Raw genomic sequence first — 15,275 nt, forward strand, 5'->3', positions numbered from 1 at the left:
TCAACACCGCCAAGAGCAACAAAAGAAAGGCGTTTCTGCAACAGGCACTGAATTCAAATTATTAGCTGTCCCTTACTCCAGTGGGAGTCGTTCACAAAAGGCTGCACTTACTGTATTTTACTTCTTTAAAAATTCGAATGCTTGTCAGTCAAGGCAGGTTTTTGCTGCTTGAAGCTTAAAAGGCTGTCAACTTGTGTTCCTGCTTGCCAGCTGTGAAGATTACGTCGTCAGAGGTCCCACAAATCACCCTTTGAGCTCATAAAGATAAAAGCATTTGTTTGAATGCATAACAGAGACACAACACTGGATGGAGGGAACACAGTTGAGATAAGGGAGGGAGGATAAACCATGAAGTGTCTGTAGGCGTTTAATGTAGCAAATTCTATTTTAAATTCAGCTTTTACGCACCAGTGACATACAGCAGATTATCCCAGTTACAGATCATACAAATGTATAACTTTGGTTCCAGCATTTCAGCCGCCGCAAAGCATAAACAAGGAAGGATGATGACTGATGCGCTGCTCTGGAAACGTATCCTCCACATTAGAGAAGGACATTTTAAGCCACAAAAGACTGACACATGTAGCAACTCTCCCAGTCACGGTGGCGACTGTCACATGATGGAACGAGACGCGATCGAAACTGTGCTCTTTCGATCTGAAACAGAAGGCAGCGGCAGAGAGAAAGGACATGTACAGTATAATTTCAGACAAAGCTGTATGTTTCTTATTGTATTTTTATTCAGCTACTGACAAATTGAGACGAACACACAAGTGACGTTTTCTAACTGCTGCAAGTTTATGTATTTTTGGATGTTTGTTTTCTGTTTGAGGGGGGGTCATTTTAATTTATATTAAAATCTCTGACAATTCCCACACTTGTCGACTTCATTTTGGACTTTTTTTTGGTGAGCAGTTAACACAGACAGACACTTTCCAGGTGACATCGTTTATCCCAAACAGGTTCATGAAAATGGACACAACACCTTGTAGATTTACAGTCATGCTGCAGATCAAATATTACAATACACTGTTAGACATCTGGAATGTTGCATATTTAGTTTGTGGGAATAATACAATAAGTAACCAATAGTACAGTTGATACAAAGCTGAATATCAATACTACATGGATCAACACACCACACAGAGGTTTGACAGTGACCTCTATTTGGCAAGGAGGACAAATTCTGAAGATCATGGGAGAGCCTGATGTAATATGTTCAACATAGGGCAGGTCACCATAATCAGCACGTTAGGTTTATTTTGACTAGAATCTGGGAAAATTCAAGCATGGATGGACAACGTAGATCAAGGGTCACTAGTCCAACACACAGGTTAAGAGTCGAGACAGTTCTCATAAATATTTCTACCTCTGAATTTCCTCTGTCACTCATTGGCAGTCCCGCTGTCCTTGCTCAGGTCTTCCTTGCTGGGTGAGGAGGAGTCCCCGTCTGCAGGACAATTCTCCTCCTGGGTCTGAGGGCCGGTCAGCTGGGCCCTGAACTCCAGCCGGGCTTGCCGGTTTGACTCCATTAGTTCGTGCAGTTTTCCATTAAGTGAATCGTTCCGTTCTTCCAGGTCATCAAGATAGGAGTTGATCTGATCTAGCATGGAGTTGATGGCTTCATACTCTGTGAATACACAGCAGAGAGATTAGTCTTTTCTGCCAGGCAAGGTAAATAGTTAGTTTGGACAGAATTATTGCTGCTTGAAGCTTAAAAGGCTGTCAACTTGTGTTCCTGCTTGCCGGCTGTGAAGCTTATGTCGTCAGAGGTCCCACAAATCAGCCTTTGAGCTCATAAAGATTAAAGCACTGTGACATATAGCAGAAGCTTGCTGACACATCAGCGCATTTCTAAAGATTATTCTCATTTAATTTCTACAGTACTGAACAGATGTACTTAACGTGAGGATTTGAGGAAGAACAGCACTGATGTTGTCTAGAGATAAATCTTGAATATGCTCCAGAGACAGCAAACAACACCTCACTTAAAAAGTCTATGAGATAATGATATTACTGGGGCAGATATGGATCAGACATTGTAATAAACTCGCTTGGATGTAAATACCGTAATTCAAACTCAGTGTCACCTGACATCCAGGTATGGTTCAATGCTCTAATTTAGCATTAGTGCTTCGAAAGAAAGTTATTTGAGTTTATGGATTTTGAATTTGATTTTACTGCAATGACAGATAATGAATTTCTCCACTGTGGCAATAACGTTACTAGCATAGCCTATAATGAGTGAACACATTTAGCTCGGTCATTACCTTCATCGTCGAAATCGTCTTCGTCGTTGATAATACCATCGTCTGTCGACATGTTTGGATCTCCGTTTGGTCCAGACATTATTTAGGAAACGTTCTTCACGTTCATTAGTTACTTAATTGTAAAAAGAGTCTCGCTAGCTACCGTTACTCTTAAACAGCTAAGCTAGCTAGGCTGCCATCTAATTAGTATGAGAAAACTAACGAGCAACAAAGTCCGCTAAATTAATAATTACACAATAAAATGTCTTTAATAACGATATTCTGAGACGGTTAGAAACTTAATTCAAGAGGAAACCTCTGACAGGGATAATTAGTTAGCTCGCTTGACATCTACACCTTCAGATGTCAGAGATTTGTGTACCGAACCGATGCATGATGGGAGAAATGTGGGCGGGGTTTACGGGTTCCCTGCAAAGATCGCATTAGTAAAAAGAAAGAGTGCTCCCTCTGAGATGATAACCTTGTGGATAATTGAGTTAAAATATGCTCAGTCTTACACGGCAGTAAATCTGTAAACGATTTTACGTTACTATTACTAGTGCTCGCTTTCGAGCAAGGTCCAGCTTTTTCATCCAAAGTTTCTCCTCTCTCACCGGAGCTTCCTTGTTTCTGGTTTCTAAAAATATTAACAGAGTGAGATATCGTCGTTTCTCCTGTTCTCTGATTCCGTACTGTCTGACGCAGTCAGTCAGCTGACTGACCGCACGGCTTACGATGATTAGCGTTTATTTTTGTACTGTGGCAGGAAATTTATAGTAGAACTTGTTGCAGATATAAAACACACTGACGGGTCTGTCTCAGAGATTTACGGTAAACATAGTGTTAATCGTGCCCCGTTTGCGATTTCCTGGTAGTATTACCGAAAACCTGAACATTTACTCGATTTATCCATATTGATATCAAAGGTCCGTGTTTGATAAATACAGTGGTGATAAGATTAACTGGAAGTTTCATCCTTTCGTCTGAGCTGACCTTCCTTACGTTGACCAGTAGGTGGCTTCAAGAGTCGGTCAACCCACGTGTAGCAATTTCCTGTAAGGGGGTGGCCAAAGTGATACACTCAAAGACCTGTTTTGAAGTGTTTTAAGCTATGGATGACTTACCTGCGGACATCAAATCCTTTCTTCTTAAGCACCCTTTTCTTCAGCTCACAGATGATAAAAAGGTTAGCGAGCTGATTACACCGCACGATACGGAATACACTGCGTACAATGTGATGCTAGCTGTAATGCTAATATCTGTCATGCACTGTGAAGTGTTGTGATGACTAGATGTGAGGATCAAGACTGAAAAACATGCCAGTGATGATCGGGTCTATTGTTACACCGAACTAAATGGCGTCCACTGCTAAATGAACCAGGCTTGTAACCTAATCTGTTGATTTTATCAGATCAAGTGCACTCTGAATGGCCATGAGTTTCCCTGCAACCTGACGGAGCTGCAGAAGTTCACTCAAGGGAAGAAGTACGAGAAACTGAGCGCTGCAGCAGACTTCAACTACAGCCAGTTTGAGCCACACATTGTGCCGAGCACAAAGCAACCGTAAGGACACTCTTGCTTGGCATTTCATCATTTTGCAAGAAAATGCACCAACACCTTCCTTATGTTACGTGCAGCAGCGGCAATGATTGTCAAGCAAATGCCACAACGTGTTGCTCACAGATGAGATTGAATGTATGAAGCTGATCATCATGTTTGATGTCTCCTGTGTGTTTTCCAGCAAACAGCTCTTCTGCAAGCTGACCCTCAGACACCTGAACCGGCAGCCGCATCACGTCCTAAGACATGTCAATGGGAAACGCTTCAAGAAGGCCCTCTCCCAATGTCAGTGCATAGCATATCTACATGCATGGTTATTAAACGGTGGATGTAGTGCGCTTTTTTTTTTTAACAATGGGGATGTCATATGATGCATCTGTGCGTGAAAATATATTTCTGTGGCGGCACTTCTCTGCTGAACATGATGGTTTATCAGCAGTTTGACGACCGTTTTCGTGTTTTGCTCTGATGGGTGTTCACAAATGTGCAGAATTCAGTTGAGTAGAGATGCCAAAATTAACATTATATTCAATTTTTACTCAAAAAGAAAAACAAAAAGACATTACCCCAAAAAGTTTTGATTTCATACAGATGGACTACAGAATCTATATCAAATTATGCTGTAATATTACTTCAGTTCTTATCAGCATTACCATTGGAACTTGATCCTTTAAAACTCCTTGTTAATATTAATTTTTTAACATGTCTTTCTCCATAGAGGCTTTTGTTGGCATGCAAATAACTTATTCACGATTGAAGTAGAGATCACATCTTTCTACAGATTTGTACAGACATCAGCCAAATCAGAGACCATTCCAGTGTTCTGTTAGTATTATCAGTATTGACCTTTAGCCATGTACTCTTCTTTGAAATTATGAAACAGCATCTTCATTTGGGAGCTGAGAAAAGTTTAACAGGAGTCCATGTAATGCACTGTAGATATGAGTCACTGGACAGTTGAAGCTGGTTACTGATGTGACTGTCTTTGTTCTGCTCTAGATGAAGAGTGTACGCGCCAAGGGATCGAATTCATTCCAGCCAGACTCAAACAGAAAAAGCCCAAAGACACCGGAGAGAAGGTCAACCGGGGCAGGGACTCAAAACAAAGGAACAGCTTGTGGGAACCCACATCCAGCGACGAAGATCACAGCGACTCGGAGGACAGCATGAGCGATCTCTACCCACGTTAGTACACACTGCAGACATCTTCCTCTGCTTTTATTATGGCTGTTAGGTTCAACTGTGTGTCATGGAGGTCCAGGAGTCTGCAGGTTTTCATTCCAGTGTGCATGATAACAAACACACTGTCTGTCAGGAGTGTGACTCGTAGGATTGCAGTTTTATTTTGCAGTAACATCTGTTTCATATGTTCACAGCCTCTTTATTCACTTTAAAAAACACGGCAGAAGAAAGTATGGAGGGCGACGGGGGTGAAGAGGAAGATGACTTCCAAACAGATGAAGATGAGGAGATGGAGGTGGACGCACAGGTGCTGCAGAAACGCAAGAAGGTCTGTAGAAATTTGAATTTAGCTGAATATGTGTGTGGAATCCCATTTTTTATTATTAATATCTGGCACTACTAAAATGATGTATCAGTTTTTCCTTGACAGACATTAATTGCTTTCATATTAATGTCTTTCAGGTCCAGGGTGGTGGTTCTCAGAAGAAATTCAGAAATAACCACTGGAAATCAGGGCGTAAAAAACGTGGAAAAGTGCAAAGTGGGAAGTAAAACGCAACACCATCTATGTATAGTATTTTTGCACCTGATAATTTGTCAGGGAGCAATGCTGCACTTCCAGTTTGGAGTAGGATCGCTGTGTCTGAGCCAACCTGAACTTTGAGTGAGCGAACATCCATCAGATCTTTCATATTTTATGCATATGAAATATTGTCTGGTTTCCAAGTTGTGATGTTCCAACAAGGGTGGGTTTACATGACATGGAAAATGTGTTAGTGGCAGTAAACACATCATTTTCACTGGATAAGTTGTTTTTTCTGGTTTGCAACCAAGAGCGCTTCTATAAATACAACTCAGTTTGGATATGCAACCATTGTCTGTGTTTTTTTTTTATACTAATCATCGTCCATAAACAAGATCAGAAGGAGGAGAAACCTTTACAGACACCATCCAGAGGACTGTAAGACTATATAAGAAAGTAGCTGAAGGCAATGCATGAAAAATAACCACCATACTTAGCTGATGTAGCAGGAAAACACTTTCTCTTATGATTGTCAAGAAGCGTTGATGCTGTAGATAACGGCTCTTCTTGTGCCTTGATAAATGTTTTCAGTTTGTCTGCAAAAAACTATCCAGTCAACAGCTATCATGACTTTATTGCCAAGTATTCCAACTAGCGACTGCAGCAAGTTATATTCTGATTTACTGTTTTCATTTAATGTCATTTAAACTTTTGAAATACTTTGTGCAACTGCAACTAAATGCTCGACATTGTTCTTTTGTACAACCTGTATCATCTTCCTCCTCCCTTTCCTCTGTGTAAATGTTGAGGCTTTCTTGTGCAGAGCATTTAATACTTACTGTATGTAAAGAACATCAGCTGCTGCAGTGTAAACTGGACTGCTGCTTGTGTTTTTTTTTTCTCTGCTTAACTAACAGGAAGTGGACAGAGCCTTCGTTCTTGAGAGTTAACAAGCCATGTGTGAGCTATGGCCCCTTTTACACCTCCATCCCATTTGCTTTCATGCAGCTCTGCCCTCTCATGGCAGTTATATTTGTCATCCTCTCTCACCGCCATCATCCCAGCTCGCCAGCAGCCACATATCTGAGCACCAACACCACAATGAGTCATGTGTTGACGACCAGCTCCCGCAAACATTGTTGAATTACTGTACTGCGTCCCCTCAGCTTGCATATGTCACGTCATGTCATGTCATGTCAGGTGAAGGTGTGGCTGCCCTGCTGTTTGTGGGCTGTTATAAGCACAGGAGCACATAACCAAGCTCCAGAGGCATGTGCAAATGAGAACCAGTATCAATAGTTTTTTGAAGGCAAACAGTCAGGAAACATTAATGTTGAAATGGATGAAGTGATTTGACTTTTGTGGACATAAGGGTGACAAATGAAGATGTCGATCTAATGGGATGATGATGGCTGGTTTCATCAATTTGAAAATGATGTAAGATATATGCTGTGGCCCTCACTTTCACCTGATTCCAGGGGTTTGAGGGAATATATTTTGTTTCAGACCTCTGTAGGATTCATGACAAGGAGAACTGACTCTTGACTGAAGACTTGTAATGTCCCAACACATTTTATGCTGTTTTTTTAAGCAATTCATGCATTTTGTTTCACTACGAGATTCATGATAAAGTGAAATGGTCTAATAAATTGGAATAAAAACAGTACAAATAAAATATGTTTCAAACATTTCCAAAAGCTTGATGAAAAGATGTGAAAGAAGCCAGAGACGCAGTGTGTCTGATTTCAGAAGGCTGTGAACTTGATGCAAATAGAGAGAGAGACAACTGACAAAAGAATATAGTGATGAAGATTAGTTTTGAGGGTGTATAAAGAAAATGGCATCATTTTAAATCTCATGTGATTTTCTCATTGATCATGGGTTTATGTCAGTGGTGGCAGTCTGAATACTCTCATATTTTTGAAGGCCTTCTCCTCTCTGTAGGTCCCCCCACCCCACAGACCCCAGCACAGCATGTCTGCTGCAAGCTGGATTTTGTGTGATATAGAAGCATCTGTGTTTGTTTGTGAGATCAGTTTGAGTCCTAATTGTGTGAAAAATCCCACCTTTGCTTTTTACATCCGTTTCTCTATACATTTATGTACTTAATTTTTAAGTGTATTCAAATTCTAATAATCAAAGTCATGATACATTAAATTAAATTACTTTTTTTCTTTTTCTTTTTTCAAATAAAAGATTAATAGACCAAATAATAAGACATGTTGATAAAGAAGACGTGCACATCTGTCGCAGCAGTCTGACTCTATAATAACCGCATAGATAACGTGAGCGTGTGCAGCGTGTGGAGGGTTAAATGTGAACTTGGCTGGCAATTTATGGTAAAAATCAATTCATGTGGGGCACAGGGTGCAAACTTGTGCTTGTTTATAAGTGTAAAAGCTGTAAACAACGCTGGGTGGCTGCTTAAAGCCCCTGCACGGATCAGCATACGTGGCATACAGCGGTTGCAGTACCATGTAGGGGGGCTCTGTCTCGCTCGTCAAATCGCGGGGCATTGTGGGGCGGAGGCGGCCTTTCTCTGCGTCCAGGCGATCGGGAAATCTTCAAGTAAATAACGTTCACGGGGGGAGGAACAGTACGAGCGCAGTTTGCGAAAAATCCAACACATTCAAACTGTGTTGCGCTTAGCCTTAATTAATAAACCTCGTATTATTACACGAATATGGGACAGGAGGATCTCATGAACACGGCCGAAGACGTGGCAGACCAGGTAACTTCAATTTTAGCACGACAGTTGTTCACGTTAGCCGCTGTTAGCATGTTAGCTGCTAACTAGTTTCCCTGAGAATGAAGTAACGGCGGACTCGAGTGTTTTCGTTCGTCATCTTGACGCCTTTATTTATTGTTTCTACTAGTCCTCAGTAGCTGGTTGACGGCATTAACATGACCCTGGTTCAATACGGTAGCTGATTTACTCGTGTTTTAATTGGAATGATAAATGGCTGAGGTTTCTGCTCCTGTCATGTGTCTCCCGATGGATTAGATAGCATTATCAATTCACACTGACATCTACTTTGCAACGACCAGCATGGCTAACGTTAACGGGTCTAAATTTCTATGGTTGCCTTATTACGCCAGCTAGTTAGCTTGTCGCCTGTAGCCACCTGGTTTATTAACACTATAGTTAACGATATCACAGGCGAGTTACAGGCAGCCAAGCCAAGCAGTGCCAGCCAGCATTGTGAAATCACTCACCTTAGCCCCCAAGTTCTTGGCTAACACTTGTTGGTAATATGGTGTTTGCCAAGCAGCCTAATTGCTTGACATGACTGGTGTCTTAGGTTTTACAGACTACAGCTGAGTTGCAAGACAGTAGTCGGAGGCTTACTCTAACCCCTAACCCTCCACGCAGCTCAGCCAAAAGCTGGACGTGAACCTTCACTTTATTACTTTATTACAGTGCCACAGTTGACTGTGTGTAGTTAGTTCATTCTTTTGGAGAGATTTTCATTGTACTGGTGCGACTATAGGCAATGTACTGATCTGTAAGAGGTGAGCTGAGATATGGAGATCAGATTTCAGGTCAGCCCGTGGCCCATTTTCTTATGCAGACCCAGGGAAAAGGCCCAGAGGTTAGGGATTTATATCCTGTTCCTTCTGTACTTTGAAATGTTACTGTAATCTGGCCCAAAGTGAGGCATGTGTGCTGCAGTGTTGCATGCTGGATTCAAGGACTTTTCATGTTAGCTGTCTCCTTGGAGGAGGACTGTCAGTTTTAAACATGCAGTCATGGAGTCAGTCCGGTGTGTGTTTATGGCAGCTGTGTTGACTAAATTCAACCCCCACATGCCACAGCTGCACTACTTCCCTAATCAAATTACAGCTGATTGGTTTATACACTCCTATCATGAGAGTTGTGCGTTGTAAAAAGGAAAAAAAAAACAAAAAAAAAAAACAGGAAAAGGGAACCTGAAATGTCTTGAAGTGCTTTGTTGAACTGCCACACACATTTTAAGGTCCCATCCCTCACCTCAGGGGTATGGAGCTAACATGTTACTTACATGTTACTCTACAAAATGGTCTATTTCTAGGCTGTTGCGGCAACCTCAGCCTTGTTCGGATTGGCTCCCAGTCTGTCCATTCATGCCCCATATAGCAGTCGTAGTGGGAGTTGGTGGACGCTGATAGGCTGCTGAAGTCTGACAGTGCTGATGTGGACTGCTGTGTGGGCGGGGAAGGGGGGCAGGTCGCTGCTTCTCCACTCTGTCACTGTAGTATCTGAGGATCTTTTCATAAATTGTGTCTGAGCAGGGAAAGTGGGCTAGTTTCTTTCTTTGTTTCGTTCTTTTTGGTGTAAACACTCAGTGTTTTCAACGCCAAATAATACGACAGGATACTAAAGAATGCAATGGGGAGGCACAGCCCTGTTATTGTCCTTTATGTACTGCAACAGAGCTGCCATCCTGTGCATGTTTTGCCTTATTACACTTCTGAAATCTATTATAATTTATCCTGCTCAGCTCAGTTCCTATACATTTATAGCTTGGTAGTTTGTTTCTCTTCAGCATGACTAATCGGGAGGGAAACAATGGCATATACAGTTTGATTGTTAGATATTTTGTAGAGAAAAGCTATAAATGATCAGTATTGATGTTTAAATGGCAGCTATGTAAATGTACTATGTACTAAAAGATAAACAGAAAAAAAGATCAAAAAGTAGCCCAAACTTATGTACATTTTCTACTTAGTTTATTCATTGCATTTACATACTTAAACAAATAAAAAACTGCCACAGCTTCAGGCACTGGTGTGCTCTTACAGCAGGAGTTGCACTATTTGGCAATAGGACTTCTTTGGGATTACCTTTCAAACAAGGTCTATCCAAGGCAGCAATTGTGCTTTAAATGACCACTGTTTCAACATTCACTAAGCTTGGCAATTGCGTTCAAATGACTACTGGCTTAATTCCCACCCTTATAATTGACAGTGTAAATAACGATTGACTTCTTTCACTGCTCAGGCTCTGAGATGTGTCTGCATAGTAGCAGGTTAAAATATAAATGTGTCTCTAAATAGGAGTCTTTAGGGGATTTTTGTTGAAATTCGTTCATATCTGTTACAGCTTGGTGAAGCAGTTACGTTGTTTCTCAGTTTTGCTTTTGTAAGCAAGTTCAGCAACACCTCAGGAACCACATCCTTTTACTCTTCTTTTCTCTTCAAGTCACTCTTTTTCTTGTTAATCATAAATCATCTTCTTTCCCTCTGTTGCTCAGTTCCTGCGGGTAACCAAACAGTACCTGCCCCACCTGGCACGGTTGTGTCTCATCAGCACCTTCCTGGAAGATGGCATCCGCATGTGGTTCCAGTGGAACGAGCAGAGAGACTACATCGAGGCTACCTGGAGCTGCGGCTACTTCCTGGCGACGTGCTTTGTGCTGCTTAACCTCATAGGACAACTGGGTAAGTGAATGAGAGGCAGTTCCTGGTCAGGTTAAACTGACTAAAATCCAAGAGACACTTATCCACAAATCAGTGAATTACTGTAGTGAATGTGAAAAGCAGCACTCCTGAGCTTCTTGGACTTTGGAGAAGATGGGCTGTACATTCACACGCTACACACTGATGAAGGCAACACCTAGAACTAGATGTGTCCAGTTGTTGTTGGGTTCCATTATTGTGAGAACCAGAACATGAAGCTACAATGACCACATGCTGAATATATTTGACATAAATAGTTTGAATCCATTGTCCCGTCCTACATGTTTTGCGTACCAGTTTCAGATAACATGGCATGTTGTAGATATTGTAAATAAGGAAATGGAAATGACCTTTGCCTTGTGTGTGTCCTCACAGGTGGTTGTGTCCTCATCCTCAGTAGAAATTTTGTACAGTACGCCTGCTTTGGACTGTTTGGCATCATAGCGCTACAGGTGAGAAGAATTACATCATAACTATATTCTTAATGCACATAAGCAATATGTCTTCGTATCTGATCTGGAATGTCTTTTTTTACTTACCAGACGGTTGCATACAGCATTTTATGGGACCTCAAATTCTTGATGAGGTAAGTGTCACTCACTCAGTAAACAAACTTAAGACCAAATCTATTTTTTCTTGGAATATTTTTATCAGGTTGCACCAGCCTATCAACTCCCAAACGTAATAAGCCATCACTGATTCAAGTATACGTGTGGTGTGCAATCTTGAATTTCACTGCTGTGATCATAGATTAGAATCATCTTAACCAATCAGACAGCTTGCCATGCTTTTGCTGCAGTAATTGTAACTGTGATTTGCTTGTAGTGGTCACAGATGAGAAAGCATCTCTGTTGTCAAGCAAACACCAATGATTGCTGTAATTATTGTGGCCAAGACCTGTGATTTATTTAAACACTGACCGGCCAGATGAGTCATCGGCCATCAGAGAAATCTGTTATAAATACGGTCCAGTGTGTGAGGTGGTTGTTAGTATAAAGCCAGACAGGGTGAACTGTAGTGCTGAAAGGAGTTGTGTGATTAGTGAGTTGATGAACAGAAAGATAAAGGTTGTTGGTTTGGATTGCTGATAAATAACAGACCAGAGTACCAGATCTAAAATTCCTAAAACAAAATAAGCAGTGTTGTGAAATCTGCCTCTCCAAACCTGACTGTCGTGCATGCACTCTGTCGTCCAGACGTTATTCAGCTTGAACGAGTGCAGGTCTGACAGGCACTGTCCAAAAATAACCATCCTCTCTCGTCTCCCAGAAACCTCGCTCTGGGAGGTGGTCTGCTCCTGCTGCTGGCCGAGTCTCGTTCAGAAGGAAAGAGCATGTTTGCTGGAGTCCCCTCCATGGGAGAGAGTTCGCCAAAGCAGTACATGCAGCTGGGGGGTCGAGTACTGCTAGTGCTCATGTTCATGACTCTGCTGCACTTTGACTCCAGCTTCTTCTCTGTGAGTACTGATTACAACACCTGTTATATTTCATCATTAAGATCAGTGCTACGCCACCACATGCTTAAGAACAAGAACTGAAAAGTTAGTTATACACTTAATGGAATAGGTTTCATTTTGGGGAATGGACTTATTCACTGTCTTGCCTAAGGTTAAATGAGAAGATTGATGCCACTCTTAAGTCATTATGCAAAGTATGAAGGTTATCTTAGCCTAAATACTGCAAGCAGGGGGCAAAACAACTAGCCTGCCTCTGCTCAAAGGTAGCAAAATCCATCTTACTAACACCTTTAAAGCTCACTAGTTAACATACTATATCGTTTTTGGGTGGGCTACATGCAGGTGGTAACGTCATAGAGTTCGGCCAGGAACTAGTTTGGCATGCAGCTCTCCCGCAAAACTATAACGCGTCATTATTCAAGGATAGTTTTTGCACTGATTAAACAAATGCCTAGCATCCACCCAGGTGGGAAGGATAGGAAGTCACTGTGCCTGCCAAGGAAATAGTTCAGCACACAGCCTTCCAATAAAACCACAGCTACATGTTTTTAAAAGCAGACAAGATATGACATGTTAATTACTGAGCGTTGGACGTGCAGTTAGGCAGATTTTGTTACCTCTAGTGTGTTTTAACACCTGTGCTTTTTACCACCTCAGACACAATAAGTGGAGTGAACATTGTCACGTGGTTTGTAGTGATGCGTTTTGGTCTGTATTGATTTTTCTCTATGAAAGAAACCAAACCAAGGCAGAAAGTTGACAAGCTCATCGATTAATTGAGAGCAAACAAACTCTAGGTGTGAAAATGCCCTCAGACAGAGCCAGCTATGCTAAGCTAGCCAGCTGCTAGCTGTGGCTTCATATTTATCAGGCAGAAATGACAGTGGACTCAATTCTCTCATCTAACTCTTGCCAAGAAAGCAAATTTCCCAAAATGTTGAACTATATTGTTGAAGATTGTCTGTTCGCAGATTCACTACAATCGTTTCTCAAATATGTAATGGCAGTTTTATTTAAGTAGCCTAAAATTAGTCTCAAAAGGCAGATTTGAAACATTGTTTATGGTGATGGCCCCATACGATGCTGAAAAGTGCAACCCTTAACCCTCCTACTTTGACACGTGCGTTCCACCACAGATCCTGCAGAACATGGTCGGGACGGCGCTCATCATCCTGGTGGCCATCGGCTTCAAAACCAAGCTAGCGGCGTTGACCCTCGTCGTGTGGCTCCTGGCCATCAATGTGTACTTCAACGCTTTCTGGACCATCCCAGCGTACAAACCCATGCACGACTTCCTCAAGTACGACTTCTTCCAGACCACCTCGGTCATCGGCGGTCTGCTGCTGGTGGTGGCACTGGGACCTGGCGGAGTGTCCATGGATGAGAAAAAGAAAGAGTGGTAGGCAAAGGGGGCTAAGATTAGAGGACTGCACAGCACCACTGACTTCCCCCACAGACCGGGACTCAAAGACCCTCCCTCTCCTCCGGTTCCCCCACCAGGGTACACCCTTTGTTTTTTTTGTTTTTGTTTTTTCTAGCTCATTTTTATTTGGCCACATCCACAGACACCACCTCACTCACCAATGGACAGTTTTCTTTCTATTTTGGTCCAAACTGCTGTTTTTTCGTTGAGCATCTTTAATGCCAGATTTTTTCTAAACCCTTCTTGTATGTCCTCTTTTTCCATGACAGCAAGAATAAAAAACACCAGTGTATTTCAAAGTGCAAGGTAAACAGCTAGTGAATAAGTGGAAGAGATTTATTTGTTCTGTGTGCAGGAGGAATGAAAAGGATTTATTGTATTTTATGGGTGTCATGCCATAAGTTATGATAGATTAACGTTCAAGTTTTCTGAGTAAAACCGGCAAATTGGATCTAGCGCAGCAGTTTGGGGCCCCCCCACGGATGCTGATCTTTTCCTGCCGTTGGATCTCGCCATGTCTGAGATTTGATCCCCATATCAATCCTGAGAACTCGGGCACTGATTTGACAGCAACTCGTCTCGACTCTCCAGGTTCCATCTCCCCTCTCTTTTTTTTCTCTGACACTTTAGCCTTTCATACATCTCTACACTTTCGATCTCAACTGACTCTTGTTCGCGGGGAGTTGAATCTGGGGTGGACGTGTACATTGTATACAAAGTGGTGGATTGCAGTCGTGCTTGATTGAGAATTTCAAGTTGTTAGCTCCAGGACTTGTTATTGGGCACTTTGTACTGTACATCTTTGGCAAATGCCTAACTAGTGAACTGTTTATGATCGGGGGCAATAGCGGGGGGAGGCTCAGCGTTTGTGAAACACCATATTCTGCGATCTAGAAAAGCAAAGAGGACTAAGCAGAGTCACTTGCCGCCTGGACTTGTCTTTGCTCAGTGTTTTTTGCCCTGTGTAAGAAACTATAAAAACGATTCAGTGTATTGATTTTCAGAAGTTTATATTGTATTTTTGATCATTTGTTTTTTTGATTTTGGAAGTTCATGGCGAAGAAATAAAAATCCAAAATATGAAGTCACTGTCTCAGTCAAGGTTTTTAGCTCTTGTGATGTTCCAAGAGGCTGAAGGACATGAAGATGGATGATCAGCGTGATGATTAATGTAAATTCTCCACCAGTGAAGCAAGTGATGGAGTGCCAACATGCAGTGGTAGCAAAGGCTTCCTTCTCAGGAAGTAGTAATGAAGACTTCAGAAATACTGTTTTACACACTGAATGAAATCTACATGAGAATGAAACCAGCACCTATGTACGTTACACACAGGTGTTGTGTTGCATAAGTGTTTCAATCAGCAGTTTGTTGTTAAGCCAAAGAATGTGAGCAAATACTGACCTCTAATGGACGACTGTGGTAAAAGTCAACTGCAATGAAGC

At 41.8% G+C, this 15,275-nt stretch overlaps 3 protein-coding genes across 3 annotated transcripts; 2 read left to right on the forward strand and 1 right to left on the reverse strand.

The window, feature by feature from the left end:
- Positions 1-831: 831 nt before the first annotated feature.
- Positions 832-2,658, reverse strand: bbln (bublin coiled coil protein). Its single transcript, XM_070989032.1, has 2 exons — positions 2,271-2,658; positions 832-1,630 (listed from the first exon to the last, which is right to left on the reverse strand). Exons 1-2 carry the CDS (start codon positions 2,347-2,349, stop codon positions 1,386-1,388), a joined length of 324 nt encoding a protein of 107 aa, XP_070845133.1. The 5' UTR covers positions 2,350-2,658; the 3' UTR covers positions 832-1,385.
- A 310-nt stretch (positions 2,659-2,968) lies between these two features.
- On the forward strand, positions 2,969-7,204 carry surf2 (surfeit 2). Its single transcript, XM_070989024.1, has 6 exons — positions 2,969-3,435; positions 3,661-3,812; positions 3,991-4,094; positions 4,809-4,994; positions 5,186-5,319; positions 5,454-7,204. The coding sequence occupies exons 1-6, from the start codon at positions 3,361-3,363 to the stop codon at positions 5,541-5,543; spliced, it is 741 nt and encodes a 246-aa protein (XP_070845125.1). The 5' UTR covers positions 2,969-3,360; the 3' UTR covers positions 5,544-7,204.
- Positions 7,205-7,967: 763 nt separating this feature from the next.
- Positions 7,968-14,891, forward strand: surf4 (surfeit 4). The gene is made up of 6 exons (XM_070989667.1): positions 7,968-8,245; positions 10,749-10,935; positions 11,329-11,405; positions 11,496-11,539; positions 12,223-12,409; positions 13,546-14,891. The coding sequence occupies exons 1-6, from the start codon at positions 8,198-8,200 to the stop codon at positions 13,810-13,812; spliced, it is 810 nt and encodes a 269-aa protein (XP_070845768.1). The 5' UTR covers positions 7,968-8,197; the 3' UTR covers positions 13,813-14,891.
- The last annotated feature ends 384 nt before the right edge of the window (positions 14,892-15,275 follow it).

Source organism: Chaetodon trifascialis, chromosome 20 (genome assembly GCF_039877785.1).
Source record: "Chaetodon trifascialis isolate fChaTrf1 chromosome 20, fChaTrf1.hap1, whole genome shotgun sequence".
In the NCBI taxonomy this organism is placed as follows: Eukaryota; Metazoa; Chordata; class Actinopteri; order Chaetodontiformes; family Chaetodontidae; genus Chaetodon; species Chaetodon trifascialis.